This window comes from Gobio gobio (assembly GCF_949357685.1).
Source record: "Gobio gobio genome assembly, chromosome: 10".
Lineage (NCBI taxonomy): Eukaryota > Metazoa > Chordata > Actinopteri > Cypriniformes > Gobionidae > Gobio > Gobio gobio.
Window position 1 is genome coordinate 16222250 of NC_137116.1, and position 20000 is coordinate 16242249.

Here is a 20000-nt window from a genome sequence, read left to right on the forward strand (position 1 = left end):
GGACGCGAATTTAGCGTTTTGAACGCGTGAGTCACGCGAATCGCTCAAGTTGAAAAATCGGAACTTTGGCGGATATTTCGCGCCGCGTTAACCAATCAGGAGCTTGCACTAGTAATGACAACAATGAGGAGAAAATCTGTATATTAATATCTGCTTCAGACATTATGATTATCACTGTGATAACATTAAATTACATTAAACACAACACAGTCTCTTTTGTTAAATGCAAGTTTATGTTTGATCAATAATACAAAGGTATAAGTAAAAGGTATAATAAGCTACACATGAAATAAAGCAAACAATTCAGTCAAACAATCAAAGTCAGTGCTAGTCGGCTAACATTACAACTGCAACGTACAGTTATAGCCTAAAAATATAAAGTAATGAAACTTCTCTTTGCCCTCAGTCTAATCGATTTGCCAGGGAACAAATTATAGATCCATGAGAGCAAAGATCGGCCGTTACAAGACGAATTATAGCTGGAGCCGCCACAGAGACATCAGAGCCAGCGGCAGAAGAACTGGCTGAGGAAAGGCTGATCTCACCGGGTTAATGAGCGCCGCTGATCCACTGGAGCTCACACACACACACACACACACCAGATCACATGTTCAAATAGACACTCTTTATATAAATAAACCACACATTTGAGCTTTAAACAACTACATTATCGACTGAAAAAGTCTTAAAACTATGTTTTGTCACACATTAACAGTAGATTTTAACAAAAAAAAAGAAATGTAAACAAAGCCCATGTCAGACATTTCTCAACAAGAATTATTCGCGCGAATCGCGTCCGGTGTGAACGCCACATTAGACCTTTTCTGTGTCTGTTATGATGATAGTTTCTCTCAAATGAAACGGTTCAATGCTCGTGGCCTATGATTTCTGCGATGCAGAAAATGCGAACAGAATAGCGGAATCCAGTCATAAAAATTGAATTTAATGTTTAACGCAGAATGTCACGAAATTTGTCAAATTTTGAATGAATAAATCCAATGCAAGTCGGTACACTTCAATCAAATCGCGATATGGACTAGTGTTATGTGAATATTAAACGGGAAACATACTATTTAAATATGAATCCTGCATGTTTTGTGTCTCTTATTCTTACTCTTCTCTTATATAATTAATTGAGCGTTGCGCGCGTGCTTCTGTAGTAAACCGTGCGTCTGAGTTTTTATGAATGGATTCTGTGATCCTGTACGCGTCTTCTGAATCGTGGAAATCATTTGGGCGCTACACTTTCTACAAGAAGCTCGTTCAACGCGGATGCGCAGGCGGTTATCGTGGTAATGAACGCCATAGCAACCACTTGTGCGTCCGCGCTGAACTCGCAAATAAAAAGCATTTTAGGGGGCCCTTGGCTTTCGGGGGCCCCAGCATAGGTGGAGTTTCACTTTTTTGTTTGGGGGGGGGGCACCTTGGGTATAATTTATATTAATAATAATAATAATGCCCACCCCCCCCTTCCCAAAAAAAAATGAAGAAATGGCCTTTAACTGTTAGCGTGCGTGTCTCCTGTTTCACGCGCCTCAATCCATGCAGAGCTTTTCAGAAAGTCAGACGCGCACCATTAATCTAGCGGCTCGTATGAGATTAAAGCAATGTTTCTGCTCAAAACTCACTCTATTGTGATCTTATGCAGATATTATATATCATAACGGATGCATACATGTATAATGAGACAGAACGCTGAAATTTGCCGACATTGTAAGGTAAATTATTATTACGAATATTGACTAATGGATCGGCAGAGAATCATTAAGAAATTATGGTTCTATTCTATCTAAAGAAATATGAGGTAAACGTGTGAATGGCCTACATATTTCTCCAAATGTGGACTAAAGTTTGTAGCCTTGTGTACTGAAGCACTGTGATCAAAAATAAATGGGTGCAAACGCGATTGAATATGTAGGCCACAGGTTTGTGTCTCGTTATTGTTTTCAAAATATTAATAACTACAGATTGATTTTACATTCCTATCAGAAATTAAGAATTAGTTGTGTCATTGTAAATAGTGGTCAAATATCGAAGCTAATCTATTTAATACTTCAAAGCTCAAAGTTAAATCAGTATATTTATTATAAAAAAGAAAAAATTTAACAGCTGCCCAAAAATAGTCAATAGCTGCAGTGTGATTTATTTTAAAAGGAAAAAAAACTTTTAAAAAGCATCCCCTTCTGTTTTTTTTCCTTCTCAAATCGCACCCTGATAATAATAATAATAATAATAATAATAATAATAATAATAATAATAATAATAATAATAATAATAATAATAATAATAATAATAAAGGAATTGAATAATTAAAGGATTAAATGGATTTAAGGGAATAAATAAATAAATATGAATGGTAAAGTCCTAGGTCTAATTGTAGTTTTTGAAGTAATCAAAAAACTATTTGCAAATATTTTATTTCAAAAGAGTTCACTCTTAATATTCATATGTCTAATATGTAGAAAATGCTAACGTGTTTTGCCTTGTCGTCACATTCATTTATGAATTACATGAATCATGGTCGCATTTTTTTCAGTTAAAAACGGCGAAATTTAACAAAAATGGAAGTTTGCACTCTATTACTGTCGGTAGCTGAACATTTCTATCATAAAAGTGTTTAAGACCTGCATCTACTTACATCTTTCCACGAACTCTCGTTGCTGACAGTATGACAGTAAGCCCCGCCTTCTTTGATTTGATTGGCCTATTTCGATCATTTTGACATTGATGAGCGAGGTAGAGCAGCCAAGAAAATTAATCAGCCTAAAAAATTTACTTTTAACATTTTTTGTCATCCTAAAAACAATCAGCTTTACTCATTCTACACTAAAAGGATAACACAAATAAAATTAGAAAATATTCATTATATTATTTTTTTTTTTTTAAATGTATCCATAGCTCAGACAAAATCATTGGCTCTGGTCTGGGGGTGGCTCACAGTACAGCGCTGTCGCTCCTCATCATGTGTTTACACACACACACACACACACACACACACACACACACACACACACACACACACACACACACACTTCATGAGCTCAGGCTGCTGTGTTTAGACAGCGCTCTCTCCGTCCAAACGCCGCTCCAGAGCGTGTCCCGTTCCCTCATTATGTGCTCATCACACACACTAAAGCTCTGGACGATTCTGTCTCGTTTTCCAGCTCAAATCTCTAAACATCCTTAAATCAAGACACGTTTACTGGAGAAGAAACGACTGGAGACTTCATCAGCCAATGAGTCAGAAGTCGTATCTTATTTTCCCTTTGAGTTAAAGGATTAGTTCACATCTGAATGAAAATTAGGAAAACATTCCAGGATTTTTCTGCTCATAATGGCCTTCAATGGGAACCAACGGCTGAAGGTCCAAATCACTGCAGTTTCAGAGGCTCTGACCAATCCCAGACGAGGAATAGAGTCTGATCTAGACAAACCATCAACACATTTACAACACACACACACACATTTATACACTTTAACCTCAGACGCTCGACTTCAGTGTTGCTCGTATGATGTCATCATGTCGGAAAGGTCACATGACGCAGGTGGAAGTGCCGACCCAGTTATAAAAAATAACGTGCAAAGACTAAATCAAACGCCCTTTACACAAATAAAGGGGAAACAACGATGACGATGATTTTACAGTTGGAGGAGAACATGATTCGGTATTTCCACCTGCGTCATGTGACCTTTCCGACGTGATGATGTCATACGAACAACACCGAAGTCGAGCGTGGGTGGCGTCATGTTTCATATTACAACATTTCCATCGAGTCTCAAGATTTCATATTTGGTGACTGTTTTGTGATGGAAGTGACATTTGGACAGAAATTTACAGGAAAATGCATTAAAAAAAAACAATCAATGGAATTTGAATGACACCCGGTGGCTGTTTCTGGGACAGCGCCTAAACAACATCTCAATTTTTGTGATATCAACTTCAAATTTGGAACACAACTTGGCTTTGTTTTTTATTGTAATTTTAGAGTAATTTTTGGTAAAATATATATTTTATATGAAAAAAAAAACTTTAGTACAGTATTTTTCATTTACAGTAAATTTAAACTTCCATAACTTTTTCATACTTTAATATTTTGAATTGCTTTCACTTCAGCAATAATCTGCCGAGTGTCTTCTTTGTCAAACTTTGGTCCAAAAAAAAATAATATTGCAGATAAACTCATCTCATGTTCTCCTCCAACTGTAAAATTAGTCATCGTTGTTTCCCCTTTATTTGTGTAAAGTGCGTTTGATTTAGTCTTTGCACGTTGGTTTTAACACTGGGTCGGCACTTCCACCTGCGTCATGTGACCTTTCAGACGTGATGACATCATACGAGCAACACTGAAAGTGAGGTTAAAGTGTATAAATGTGTGTGTGTGTTGTAAATGTGGCGATGGTTTGTCTAGATCAGACTCTATTCCTCGTCTGGGATTGGTCAGAGCCTCTGAAGCAGAGTCCTGCACGGGTCCGATTTTGTAAAATTTTGCACAATTTAGCAAATTTTGCCGGATTTTGCATCCGACCGTTTTCCGACAACAGCACTAAATAAAATCCGCACCCGACCCGACCAGCTTAAAATAGAACCGACACACGACCCGCACCCGCAATACAATCAGTTTAGCATATTACATTATAGACACACTTACAAAAATGTTTATTGCCAGCATACATAAATTATTTCACGACCATTAACTTAAGGACAACTTCGGGACATTCTAAAACGCTTAACGTGGCTCAATGTACTAAAACAGTGTTATTAAGAGACCAAACTCAGGAACCATAACAAAAATACTGTTCGATTGAACTGCTTGTGCTTGGTTTGATACCACAGTTATCTGCGTGTTTCCTCCGCGATGAACTTCCACATTTCTTTTCTTCAACTCCTCATGATCCATCTCGACGACTGCAGGCAGAGCGCGCGCGCGGTTGTGATTCTCCTGTGAGGGCGCGCGCGGTTGTGATTCTCCTGGGAGGGCGCGCGCGCGGTTGTGATTCTCCTGGGAGGGCGCGCGCGCGCGGTTGTGATTCTCCTGGGAGGGCGCGCGTGCGGTTGTGATTCTCCTGGGAGGGCGCGCGCGCGGTTGTGATTCTCCTGGGAGGGCGCGCGTGCGGTTGTGATTCTCCTGGGAGGGCGCGCGTGCGGTTGTGATTCTCCTGGGAGGGCGCGCGTGCGGTTGTGATTCTCCTGGGAGGGCGCGCGCGCGGTTGTGATTCTCCTGGGAGGGCGCGCGCGCGTTTGTGATTCTCCTGGGAGCGCGCGCGCGGTTGTGATTCTCCTGGGAGTGCGCGCGCGCGGTTGTGATTTTCCTGGGAGGGCGCGCGCGCGGTTGTGATTCTCCTGTGAGGGCGCGCGCGGTTGTGATTCTCCTGGGAGGGCGCGCGCGCGGTTGTGATTCTCCTGGGAGGGCGCGCGCGCGGTTGTGATTCTCCTGGGAGGGCGCGCGGTTGTGATTCTCCTGGGAGGGCGCGCGCGCGGTTGTGATTCTCCTGGGAGGGCGCGCGCGCGGTTGTGATTCTCCTGGGAGGGCGCGCGCGGTTGTGATTCTCCTGGGAGGGCGCGCGCGGTTGTGATTCTCCTGGGAGCGCGCGCGCGGTTGTGATTCTCCTGGGAGCGCGCGCGTGGTTGTGATTCTCCTGGGAGGGCGCGCGCCACGCGGCCACCAATAAACTGATATGGATTTGAAATTATTTGATCAACTTGAAATACAGGCAAGGCATATTTTTGTATATGCATATTTTTAGGAACACATCTACAATATACATGCATTTATTTTTATATGCCTATATTCGTTTGCACGTGACTGTTTAAAACCTTGTTTAGACCCGTGTTTAGACCCGTGTTTAGACCCGTGTTTAGACCCGTGTTTAGACCCGTGTTTAGACCCGTGTTTAGACCCGGGTGTTTAGACCCGTGTTTAGACCCGTGTTTAGACCCGTGTTCTCCCTTGTCCGACCCGATCCGTATCCGACACAGTTGGATGTTTTTCACCCGTTTCAGCAATATTCGCGGGTCACCCGTGCAGGACTCCGCTCTGAAGCTCTTCCTCTGAAACTGCAGTGATTTGGACCTTCAGCCGTTGGTTCCCATTGAAGTCCATTATGAGCAGAAAAATCCTGGATTTCTTTTCCTCTGAAGAAAGAAAGGGATGAGATGGAGTGAGGAAATCATCAGGAAATGAAGTGAAGTGTAATTTTCTGACTGCATTGGCTGATATTTGCTCTTGTTTTAAGCACAAACTCACTTCATTTCTTCAGTCGTTTCTCGTCTTGATTTGAGAATGTTTCGATGTTTGTGCTGGAGAACATGAGCCTGCAGGATTTCTCTCTGATTCTGAATGTGTGAAGACACACTGGTATGACTTTGGTTTGTTCTGAAAACACGACTGGCGTGTGATCCGCGAGTCCGCATCGCCTGAGTGGAGCCGATGTGTCTGATCTCAGATCTGCGGCTGACGCTCAGCAGTGAGCACACGAGGGCCAGAGAGCAAGCTTCACACGCCGCTATTAAAGCAGAGCTCAGGCATAAAGCTCTCACGCTTCTCCTCTTACTGTGTTTATGAGCTCAGCGGCCGCAGCTCTGAATGCAAACCGCCTGAAGATGACGGTTACTCACTATTTATTTAAAGAATTCGTTTTTAAATATGATTTTTTTTTTTTAAATACATTAAATATATTTAAAATACATTTTTTATTAAAAATAACTGACATCTGTTTATTAATAAAATGTATTTAATTAATTTATTTTAATTAAAAAACTATATAATACTATAATTATTTATTTACAAATTAAAACAAAGAAAAATAATGATATAACATGGAAACAAATCATCTATAAAATGTTCAAAAGATGTTTTTCAAAGACATTAAAACTTGCAAGTGAAGACACATTAAACTGATCAAAAGTGACATTTATAATGTTACAAAATATTATATTTCTAATAAATGCTGTTCTTATGAACTTTATATTAATCAGAGAATCATAAGAAATAAAATGTTCATTTTCCATAAAAAAGCACAAATTATTACTTAAAAAGTAAAATTATGACATAAAAAACTAAATTATCACATACAAAGTCGAAATTTTAAATGAAATTATTACATAATAAGACAATTATTCATTAAAAAGTCATAATTATGTCTAAAATTATGAAAAAAAGTTGAAATGAACATACTAAATTGAAATTATGACATAAAAAAATAAAATTGTGACATAAAAAGTAAAAATGTAAACTGAAATTATGACGTAAAATTGTTATTATAACATCAAAATTATTATAAAAGGTTTAAATAAAAATCTTTCCAAAAAAAATGTTTTTATTCATCAAGGACACATTAAAAGTGACATTTATAAAGTTACAAAAGATTCTGTTTCTAATAAATGCTGTTCTTATGAACTTTATATTCATCAGAGAATCCTGAATTAACCCACATTATTACTTAAAATGTCATATGATGACATACGTTGATATTTAAACCAAAATTTTTAATTAAAATGTCAAAATTATTACAAAATTTTTAAATTAACATATAAATTGAAATTATGACTTAAAAAGTCAACAAAATTGACATAAGTCAAAATTTAAACCAAAATGATTAATTAAAAAGTCATAATTATGACTATTAAAATTATGACAAGAAATGAATATATAAATTGAAATGATGACTTAAAAAGTCAAAATTATGACAAACTAAATTATGATGTCAAAATTTAAACCGAAATTATGATGTAAAATTATTATTATTACAACGTCAAAATTATTACAAAAAGTTGAAATTAACATATTTTTCAAAAAAATGTATTCATTTATCAAGGATGCATTAAATCGATCAAAAGTGACATTAATAATGTTACAAAAGATTCTATTTCTAATAAATGCTGTTCTTATGATCTTTATATTCATCAGAGAATCCTGAGAAATAAAATATATCAGTTTCCACAGAAATATGAACTGATAATAATCATAAATGTGTGTTGATCATGTGAGAGTGATTAGTGAAGGGTCATGTGACTCTGAAGACTGGAGTAATGATGATAAATCACAGGAATAAATGACACTTTACTATATATTCACATAGAGAACAGATGATCTACACTGGAGTGTGTGTGTGTGTGTGTGTGTGTGTGTGTGTGTGTGTGTGTGTGTGTGTGTGTGTGTGTGTGTGTGTGTGTGTGTGTGTGTGTGTGTGTGTGTGTGTGTGTGTGTGTACAGCTGATCTACACTGGAGTGTGTGTGTGTGTGTGTGTGTGTGTGTGTACAGCTGATCTACACTGGAGTGTGTGTGTGTGTGTGTGTACAGCTGATCTACACTGGAGTGTGTGTGTGTGTGTGTGTGTGTGTGTACAGCTGATCTACACTGGAGTGTGTGTGTGTGTGTGTGTGTGTGTGTGTGTGTGTGTGTGTGTGTACAGCTGATCTACACTGGAGTGTGTGTGTGTGTGTGTGTGTGTGTACAGCTGATCTACACTGGAGTGTGTGTGTGTGTGTGTGTGTGTGTGTGTACAGCTGATCTACACTGGAGTGTGTGTGTGTGTGTGTGTGTGTGTGTGTACAGCTGATCTACACTGGAGTGTGTGTGTGTGTGTGTGTGTGTGTGTGTACAGCTGATCTACACTGGAGTGTGTGTGTGTGTGTGTGTGTGTGTGTGTGTGTGTGTGTGTGTGTGTGTGTGTGTGTGTGTACAGCTGATCTACACTGGAGTGTGTGTGTGTGTGTGTGTGTGTGTGTGTGTGTGTGTGTGTACAGCTGATCTACACTGGAGTGTGTGTGTGTGTGTGTGTGTGTGTACAGCTGATCTACACTGGAGTGTGTGTGTGTGTGTGTGTGTGTGTACAGCTGATCTACACTGGAGTGTGTGTGTGTGTGTGTGTGTGTGTGTGTACAGCTGATCTACACTGTAGTGTGTGTGTGTGTGTGTGTGTGTGTGTACAGCTGATCTACACTGTAGTGTGTGTGTGTGTGTGTGTGTGTGTGTGTGTGTGTACAGCTGATCTACACTGGAGTGTGTGTGTGTGTGTGTGTGTGTGTGTGTGTGTGTGTGCGTGTGTGTGTGTGTGTACAGCTGATCTACACTGTAGTGTGTGTGTGTGTGTGTGTGTGTGTGTGTGTGTGTGTGTACAGCTGATCTACACTGGAGGAATATTACACTGATTACTGGAGTTATGATCAGATTTATGAGCACAAGAGACTCTCACCAGCCCCAAACTTTAGCATCTAAGTGTGTCATTGACTCTTTATTAATTGAGTTTGTGTTTTCTCGTGTGTGTTCGCAGTGAACGTGCCGTCGACTGTAATGGAGGCCATGAGCCGTCAGGACTCCCTCCAGCCCTTCAGCAAGAGCCCCAAAGCCTCCTCGCTGGTCCTGCCGCGCTCCATGGTCTTCCCTCAGTCGCCCTGCTCGCGGAGCTTCTCTCTGATGGACAAGACCGGCCTCGCCGAGTCCAGCTTAAACCAGATCAGCGCCAAGAACCAGCGCGTGCTGGCCAGCCCCACGTCCACCAGCCAGCTGAGCTCCGAGTTCAGCGACTGGCACCTGTGGAAGTGCGGCCAGTGCTTCAAGACCTTCACCCAGCGGATCCTGCTCCAGATGCACGTGTGCACGCAGAACCCCGACAGGTACACACACACCAGTGTAGATCAACTGTACACACACACACACACACACCGAAGTCAAGACACACACATTCCTACACCGCTTTACACACTACAGACGGTTTCAAAGCAGCTTCACGGTCAGAAACAGGAAACAGTGATGCACAATTCATCAATTATGAGACAAATTCAATTCTGTTCAATAACAGTGTCAATGTTGCAAAATTCATCAATTATGAGACAAATTCAATTCTGTTCAATAACAGTGTCAATGTTGCAAAATTCATCAATTATGAGACAAATTCAATTCTGTTCAATAACAGTTGCAAAATTCATCAATTGTGAGACAAATTCAATTCTGTTCAATAACAGTTGCAAAATTCATCAATTATGAGACTAATTCAATTCTGTTCAATAACAGTGTCAATGTTGCAAAATTCATCAATTATGAGACAAATTCAATTCTGTTCAATAACAGTTGCAAAATTCATCAATTGTGAGACAAATTCAATTCTGTTCAATAACAATATCAATGTTGCAAAATTCATAAATTATGAAACAAATTCAATTCTGTTTAATAACAGTGTCAATGTTGCAAAATTCATAAATTATGAAACAAATTCAATTCAGTTCAATAACAGTGTCAATGTTGCAAAATTCATAAATTATGAAACAAATTCAATTCTGTTTAATAACAGTGTCAATGTTGCACAATTCATCAATTGTAAGACAAATTCAATTCTGTTCAAAAACAGTTGCAAAATTCATCAATTGTGAGACAAATTCAATTCTGTTCAATAACAATGTCAATGTTGCAAAATTCATAAATTATTAAACAAATTCAATTCTGTTTAATAACAGTGTCAATGTTGCAAAATTCATAAATTATGAAACAAATTCAATTCTGTTTAATAATAGTGTCAATGTTGCAAAATTCATAAATTATGAAACAAATTAAATTCTGTTCAATAACAGTGTCAATGTTGCAAAATTAATCAATTATGAGACAAATTCAATTCTGTTCAATAACAGTTGCAAAATTCATCAATTATGAGACAAATTCAATTCTGTTCAATAACAGTTGCAAAATTCATCAATTGTGAGACAAATTCAATTCTGTTCAATAACAGTGTCAATGTTGCAAAATTCATCAATTATGAGATAAATTAAATTCTGTTCAATAACAGTTGCAAAATTCATCAATTGTGAGACAAATTCAATTCTGTTCAATAACAGTGTCAATGTTGCAAAATTCATCAATTGTGAGATAAATTAAATTCTGTTCAATAACAGTTGCAAAATTCATAAATTGTGAGACAAATTCAATTCTGTTCAATAACAGTGTCAATGTTGCAAAATTCATCAATTATGAGACTAATTCAATTCTGTTCAATAACAGTTGCAAAATTAATAAATTGTGAGATAAATTCAATTCTGTTCAATAACAGTTACAAAATTCATCAATTGTGAGACAAATTCAATTCTGTTCAATAACAGTGTCAATGTTGCAAAATTCATCAATTATGAGACTAATTCAATTCTGTTCAATAACAGTGTCAATGTTGCAAAATTCATCAATTGTGAGATAAATTCAATTCTGTTCAATAACAGTTGCAAAATTAATCAATTGTGAGACAAATTCAATTCTGTTCAATAACAGTGTCAATGTTGCAAAATTCATCAATTATGAGACAAATTCAATTCTGTTTAATAACAGTGTCAATGTTGCAAAATTCATAAATTATGAAACAAATTCAATTCTGTTTAATAACAGTGTCAATGATGCAAAATTCATAAATTATGAAACAAATTCAATTCTGTTCAATAACAGTGTCAATGTTGCAAAATTCATAAATTATGAAACAAATTCAATTCTGTTCAATAAAAGTGTCAATGTTGCAAAATTCATCAATTATGAATTTTTTTAATTCAGTTCAATAACAGTGTCAATGTTGCAAAATTCATCAATTATGAGACTAATTCAATTCTGTTCAATAACAGTGTCAATGTTGCAAAATTCATCAATTATGAGACAAATTCAATTCTGTTCAATAACAGTGTCAATGTTGCAAAATTCATCAATTATGAAACAAATTAAATTCTGTTCATTAACTGTGTCAATGTTGCAAAATTCATCAATTATGAGACAAATTAAATTCTGTTCAATAACAGTGTCAATGTTGCAAAATTAATAAATTATGAAACAAATTAAATTCAGTTCAATAACAGTGTCAATGTTGCAAAATTCCTCAATTATGAAACAAATACAACTATAAAGCAGCTCTACAGAAGACAACAGAGCCATAATTCAGTTTAATGTTGATTAGATTCAGTTCAGTAGTGTCAATGTTGCAAAGTTCAGTTATGAAATTCAATTCAGTTTAATTGAAGAATATAGTGTCATAATTCAGTTTTGATGTTGATTAGATTCAATTCAATGTTGACTCAATTCATTTCAGTGTCAATGCTTCAAAATGCATCTATTATGGAATAATAATAGTGTGAGATCAATGATATTACAGAATATAAAGTGTCCTTGCAACCCCAATGTTTAAACTTCAGAGAGTCAGTAAACACGAGGCGTTGAAGTCACGAGAACACGATCATTCTGTGTAATCTGTGCGTGTGTGTGTGTGTTTGTGATCTGTGCATGTGTGCGTGTGTGTGTGTGTGTGTGTGATCTGTGCATGTGTGCGTGTGTGTGGCTTGATCTCTGTTGTTGTAACAGTGAAACTGAGCGGCTTGATGGGATTCTTTCTAGAACATTGAGTGTTTTCAGTCACTGTAAACTCAACTCTTACATGTCGAGTGTCTTCACGCTAAACCGTGCGTCTGAATGAATGCGTGCGGTGAAGAACACGCTGATGAGCTGCTCAGAAGTTTCTGGGATTCTGGGAGCTTTGCCTCAGAAAGCAACATGGTTTCCAGGTCCAAATGCGGAGTGTAACATCTCTAAACCTAATTAAACACGGCAGAGGATGTATTGGAAATTTTTTGCTTAGCTCTATTTTCTGGGCCGCGTTCAGACCTATAAATCAGCTGCTGCCGTCACAAAGAAATACCCACTCCAAAGGTGATGCAGAGGAAAACAGATGCCACTTATTCAATAAACTAATATTCATACAGAAGAAAAATGTTTGTGGGATACCCGAGGAGATGAAGTCAATGTGAGGCTTTGTCAATATTCAACTTTATGACCCTGAGGTGCAGATAAAATTTAGCTGAACAAGGCAATCTGGGATGCGCCGCTGTTTGGCCTGGAAGCCGGCGAGACTCTGGGAATCTGTTTTAAATGATCTCACATATGCTTTATGGCCTTTGGCTTATACATATTTATTGATGTTTAGTTTATATGTACATTTTAGAGAGGATAAATCACGGGATCATTGCAAAAAAATCAGTTTGTGCTGATGTGTTTTGCTGAGCTGTGGTCTGGACTCGAGGTGTTTTTCTTGTTTTTGTTTGCTCACATCAATCAGTGACGAGCAAAGCTCTCGATTATTACCATATCCTGCAGAATTAACCAGCTCAAATAAATATGAACTATAAAGCAGCTCTACAGAAGACAAGTGTCATAATAAACTTTAAATCTGTTCGATGTTGATTCAATTCAGCTCAATAACAGTGTTACATCCGGAGAGCAGGCTGAGGCATGGAGCTATGTTTAGTTATAACAGTGACAGGGAAACAAGATACACCTGGAGAGACTGATCAACATGAACAACTACAAAGAACTACAAAATAAAGCACAGGAAACAATTCTACGTAAAAGTCCAAGGACAGACACAGCATATGTGACAGAGCCCCCCCCCTTTAAGGAGCGGATTCCAGACGTGGCGGTTCGGGCAGATCAGGAAACCGTGGCGGTTCGGGCAGATCAGGAAACCGTGGCGGTTCGGGCAGATCAGGAAACCGTGGCGGCTCAGGCAGATCAGGAAACCGTGGCGGCTCAGGCAGATCAGGAAACCGTGGCGGTTCGGGCAGATCAGGAAACTGTGGCGGCTCGGGCAGATCAGGAAACCGTGGCGGTTCGGGCAGATCAGGAAACCGTGGCGGTTCGGGCAGATCAGGAAACCGTGGCGGCTCAGGCAGATCAGGAAACCGTGGCGGCTCAGGCAGATCAGGAAACTGTGGCGGCTCAGGCAGATCAGGAAACTGTGGCGGCTCAGGCAGATCAGGAAACCGTGGCGGTTCGGGCAGATCAGGAAACTGTGGCGGCTCAGGCAGATCAGGAAACCGTGGCGGCTCAGGCAGATCAGGAAACCGTGGCAGCTCGGGCAGATCAGGAAACCGTGGCAGCTCGGGCAGATCAGGAAACCGTGGCGGCTCGGGCAGATCAGGAAACCGTGGCGGCTCAAGCAGATCAGGAAACCGTGGCAGCTCGGGCAGATCAGGAAACCGTGGCAGCTCGGGCAGATCAGGAAACTGTGGCGGCTCGGGCAGATCAGGAAACTGTGGCGGCTCAGGCAGATCAGGAAACCGTGGCGGTTCGGGCAGATCAGGAAACCGTGGCGGCTCAGGCAGATCAGGAAACCGTGGCAGCTCGGGCAGATCAGGAAACCGTGGCAGCTCGGGCAGATCAGGAAACTGTGGCGGCTCGGGCAGATCAGGAAACTGTGGCGGCTCAGGCAGATCAGGAAACCGTGGCGGTTCGGGCAGATCAGGAAACCGTGGCGGCTCAGGCAGATCAGGAAACCGTGGCGGCTCAGGCAGATCAGGAAACCGTGGCAGCTCGGGCAGATCAGGAAACTGTGGCGGCTCAGGCAGATCAGGAAACCGTGGCGGTTCGGGCAGATCAGGAAACCGTGGCAGCTCGGGCAGATCAGGAAACCGTGGCGGCTCGGGCAGATCCGGAAACTGTGGCGGCTCAGGCAGATCAGGAAACCGTGGCGGTTCGGGCAGATCGGGAAACCGTGGCGGCTCAGGCAGATCAGGAAACCGTGGCGGCTCAGGCAGATCAGGAAACCGTGGCGGTTCGGGCAGATCAGGAAACCGTGGCGGCTCAGGCAGATCAGGAAACCGTGGCGGTTCGGGCAGATCAGGAAACCGTGGCGGTTCGGGCAGATCAGGAAACTGTGGCGGCTCAGGCAGATCAGGAAACCGTGGCAGCTCGGGCAGATCAGGAAACCGTGGCGGTTCGGGCAGATCAGGAAACTGTGGCGGCTCAGGCAGATCAGGAAACCGTGGCGGTTCGGGCAGATCAGGAAACCGTGGCAGCTCAAGCAGATCAGGAAACCGTGGCGGCTCAGGCAGATCAGGAAACTGTGGCGGCTCAGGCAGATCAGGAAACCGTGGCGGTTCGGGCAGATCAGGAAACCGTGGCGGCTCAGGCAGATCAGGAAACCGTGGCGGTTCGGGCAGATCAGGAAACCGTGGCAGCTCAAGCAGATCAGGAAACCGTGGCGGCTCAGGCAGATCAGGAAACTGTGGCGGCTCAGGCAGATCAGGAAACCGTGGCGGTTCGGGCAGATCAGGAAACCGTGGCGGCTCAGGCAGATCAGGAAACCGTGGCGGCTCAGGCAGATCAGGAAACCGTGGCGGTTCGGGCAGATCAGGAAACCGTGGCGGTTCGGGCAGATCAGGAAACCGTGGCAGCTCAAGCAGATCAGGAAACCGTGGCGGTTCGGGCAGATCAGGAAACCGTGGCGGTTCGGGCAGATCAGGAAACCGTGGCGGCTCGGGCAGATCAGGAAACCGTGGCGGCTCGGGCAGATCAGGAAACCGTGGCGGTTCGGGCAGATCAGGAAACCGTGGCGGTTCGGGCAGATCAGGAAACCGTGGCAGCTCAAGCAGATCAGGAAACCGTGGTGGCTCAGGCAGATCAGGAAACCGTGGCGGCTCAGGCAGATCAGGAAACTGTGGCGGCTCAGGCAGATCAGGAAACCGTGGCGGCTCAAGCAGATCAGGAAACCGTGGCGGTTCGGGCAGATCAGGAAACCGTGGCGGCTCAGGCAGATCAGGAAACTGTGGCGGCTCAGGCAGATCAGGAAACCGTGGCAGCTCGGGCAGATCAGGAAACCGTGGCGGTTCGGGCAGATCAGGAAACCGTGGCGGCTCAGGCAGATCAGGAAACCGTGGCGGTTCGGGCAGATCAGGAAACTGTGGCGGCTCAGGCAGATCAGGAAACCGTGGCGGTTCGGGCAGATCAGGAAACCGTGGCAGCTCAAGCAGATCAGGAAACCGTGGCGGCTCAGGCAGATCAGGAAACCGTGGCAGCTCAAGCAGATCAGGAAACCGTGGCAGCTCGGGCAGATCAGGAAACCGTGGCGGTTCGGGCAGATCAGGAAACCGTGGCGGTTCGGGCAGATCAGGAAACTGTGGCGGCTCGGGCAGATCAGGAAACTGTGGCGGCTCAGGTAGATCAGGAAACCGTGGCGGTTCGGGCAGATCAGGAAACTGTGGCGGCTCAGGCAGATCAGGAAACTGTGGCAGCTCGGGCAGATCAGGAAACTGTGGCGGCTCAGGCAGATCAGGAAACCGTGGCGGTTCGGGCAGATCAGGAAACTGTGGCGGCTCAGGCAGATCAGGAAACTGTGGCGGCTCAGGCAGATCAGGAAACCGTGGCAGCTCGGGCAGATCAGGAAACTGTGGCGGCTCAGGCAGATCAGGAAACCGTGGCGGTTCGGGCAGATCAGGAAACTGTGGCGGCTCAGGCAGATCAGGAAACTGTGGCGGCTCAGGCAGATCAGGAAACCGTGGCGGCTCGGGCAGATCAGGAAACTGTGGCGGTTCGGGCAGATCAGGAAACTGTGGCGGCTCAGGCAGATCAGGAAACCGTGGCAGCTCGGGCAGATCAGGAAACTGTGGCGGCTCAGGCAGATCAGGAAACTGTGGCGGCTCAGGCAGATCAGGAAACCGTGGCGGCTCGGGCAGATCAGGAAACTGTGGCGGCTCAGGCAGATCAGGAAACTGTGGCGGCTCAGGCAGATCAGGAAACCGTGGCGGCTCGGGCAGATCAGGAAACCGTGGCGGTTCGGGCAGATCAGGAAACCGTGGCGGTTCGGGCAGATCAGGAAACTGTGGCGGCTCAGGCAGATCAGGAAACCGTGGCGGTTCGGGCAGATCAGGAAACCGTGGCGGCTCGGGCAGATCAGGAAACTGTGGCGGTTCGGGCAGATCAGGAAACCGTGGCGGTTCGGGCAGATCAGGAAACCGTGGCGGTTCGGGCAGATCAGGAAACCGTGGCGGCTCGGGCAGATCAGGAAACCGTGGCGGTTCGGGCAGATCAGGAAACCGTGGCAGCTCAAGCAGATCAGGAAACCGTGGCGGTTCGGGCAGATCAGGAAACCGTGGCAGCTCAAGCAGATCAGGAAACCGTGGCAGCTCGGGCAGATCAGGAAACCGTGGCGGTTCGGGCAGATCAGGAAACCGTGGCGGTTCGGGCAGATCAGGAAACCGTGGCGGCTCGGGCAGATCAGGAAACCGTGGCGGTTCGGGCAGATCAGGAAACCGTGGCAGCTCGGGCAGATCAGGAAACCGTGGCGGTTCGGGCAGATCAGGAAACCGTGGCGGTTCGGGCAGATCAGGAAACCGTGGCGGTTCGGGCAGATCAGGAAACCGTGGCGGTTCGGGCAGATCAGGAAACCGTGGCGGCTCGGGCAGATCAGGAAACCGCGGAGGCTCGGGCAGATCAGGAAACCGCGGAGGCTCGGGCAGATCAGGAAACCATGGCGGTTCGGGCAGATCAGGAAACCATGGCGGTTCGGGCAGTTCAGGAAACCGTGGCGGCTCGGGCAGTTCAGGAAACCGTGGCGGTTCGGGCAGTTCAGGAAACCATGGCGGTTCGGGCAGATCAGGAAACCGTGGCGGTTCGGGCAGATCAGGAAACCGTGGCGGTTCGGGCAGATCAGGAAACCGTGGCGGCTCGGGCAGATCAGGAAACTGTGGCGGCTCGGGCAGATCAGGAAACCGTGGCGGTTCGGGCAGATCAGGAAACCATGGCGGTTCGGGCAGTTCAGGAAACCATGGCGGTTCGGGCAGTTCAGGAAACCATGGCGGTTCGGGCAGATCAGGAAACCGTGGCGGTTCGGGCAGTTCAGGAAACCATGGCGGTTCGGGCAGATCAGGAAACCATGGCGGTTCGGGCAGATCAGGAAACTGTGGCGGTTCGGGCAGTTCAGGAAACCATGGCGGTTCGGGCAGATCAGGAAACCATGGCGGTTCGGGCAGTTCAGGAAACCGTGGCGGTTCGGGCAGTTCAGGAAACCATGGCGGTTCGGGCAGTTCAGGAAACCGTGGCGGTTCGGGCAGTTCAGGAAACCATGGCGGTTCGGGCAGATCAGGAAACCATGGCGGTTCGGGCAGTTCAGGAAACCGTGGCGGTTCGGGCAGTTCAGGAAACCATGGCGGTTCGGGCAGTTCAGGAAACCGTGGCGGTTCGGGCAGTTCAGGAAACCATGGCGGTTCGGGCAGATCAGGAAACCATGGCGGTTCGGGCAGATCAGGAAACCGTGGCGGTTCGGGCAGTTCAGGAAACCGTGGCGGTTCGGGCAGTTCAGGAAACCGTGGCGGTTCGGGCAGTTCAGGAAACCATGGCGGTTCGGGCAGATCAGGAAACCATGGCGGTTCGGGCAGATCAGGAAACCGTGGCGGTTCGGGCAGTTCAGGAAACCATGGCGGTTCGGGCAGTTCAGGAAACCGTGGCGGTTCGGGCAGTTCAGGAAACCATGGCGGTTCGGGCAGATCAGGAAACTGTGGCGGTTCGGGCAGTTCAGGAAACCATGGCGGTTCGGGCAGTTCAGGAAACTGTGGCGGCTCGGGCAGATCAGGAAACCGTGGCGGTTCGGGCAGTTCAGGAAACCATGGCGGTTCGGGCAGATCAGGAAACCATGGCGGTTCGGGCAGATCAGGAAACCGTGGCGGTTCGGGCAGTTCAGGAAACCATGGCGGTTCGGGCAGATCAGGAAACCATGGCGGTTCGGGCAGATCAGGAAACCGTGGCGGTTCGGGCAGTTCAGGAAACCATGGCGGTTCGGGCAGTTCAGGAAACCGTGGCGGTTCGGGCAGTTCAGGAAACCGTGGCGGTTCGGGCAGATCAGGAAACCGTGGCGGTTCGGGCAGATCAGGAAACCGTGGCGGTTCGGGCAGTTCAGGAAACCGTGGCGGCTCAAGCAGATCAGGAAACCGTGGATAGCCTCTCCCCAAAATCTTTTTGGGAGGTACTATGGACAGGATCTTTAGATCCTCCGATCTTTCGAATATTGCACTTTAATTATTGTTTCATCAATACGGCATCCTCAATAAACCGTCTCCGGTGTGATGACTCCGATTGTTCGAAGATTCCTATTTAATAATTGTTAAATCGATATGTCATCCTCAATAAACCCGTCTCCGCCGATCTTTCGAATATTCCAATCTATTATGACCTCTGACCTGTAAAGTTGTCAGAATAATAATCATATGCTGTTTGTTAATTGGCCAGAGGAGAACTGCCCCCCCGACTGAGCCTGGTTTCTCCAAGGTTTATTTTCCTCCATTCTGCTCCTGATGGGGTTTTGGTTTCCTTGCCACTGTTGCCTCTGGCTTGGCGTGCTCAGTTGGGGACACTACATTTTTCAACTAAATATCCAAATAAATCTTATTATTAAACTAAATTAACCATATAAACTAAATTACTGATCTGCCTTGACTTGACTTCACAGGAGGGACAGGAGACGGAGTCTCCAAATTCAATTCAATAACAGTGTCAATGTTGCAAAATTCATCAATTATGAAAAAAATCTATTGAGTTCAATGTTGATTAACATGGGTTTAATAACAAAATCAATTATGAAATTAATTCAACTATAAAGCAGCTCTACAGAAGACAAGTGTCATAATAAAGTTTAATTCAGTTCAATAGTGTCAATGTTGCAAAATTAATCAATTATGAAAAAATCAATTCAGTTCAATGTTGATTGAAATGGAGAGTAAAATTTGGAAGTGGAAGTGTTTTTATAGAAATATGAATGCGGTGAGTTCAGTGGTGTGTCGCTCCAGCTCCGGCGCGGTGAGGCTTTGGGAAGTGTTGGAGGTCCGGAGGGTTATTTATGTCCAGCCCGTCTCGCACCGGCCACTGCAGCAATAAACAATAACCCCACATTAATCACGAGCGCTGCTGTAGTTAAAGCACACACACATTCATCATCCTAACATATTCACCATCACAGAAAAACTTCAGTCACACATCAAATATATCAACCCTCAAGAAATCGCTTTCATTTCAGACACCTTCTCACATTATCAGTTTATTCACCATAGTTTAGATATGACAAGAACTCATCTGAGGAAGTGTGTGTGATCTGTGCATGTGTGTGTATGTCAGATAACTCTGATAGAAAGGGATGTTATGGTTCAGTTTAAGAACACGATCAGATCATTACAGTTTAGCGATGCTTCATTGTGTTCAGTCTGTGGGGTCAAAGGTCA

At 44.3% G+C, this 20000-nt stretch overlaps 1 protein-coding gene across 1 annotated transcript in view; it reads left to right on the forward strand.

Moving 5' to 3' along the window:
* prdm6 (PR domain containing 6) overlaps positions 1–20000 on the forward strand; it is a gene marked incomplete at both ends in the record, with an annotated part of 57598 nt that overhangs the window by 30849 nt on the left and 6749 nt on the right. The window contains one exon of the mRNA XM_079827877.1: positions 9275–9617. Within this exon, the coding sequence (XP_079684003.1) occupies positions 9275–9617 (343 nt within the window). The remainder of the gene's footprint in view (positions 1–9274; positions 9618–20000) is intronic.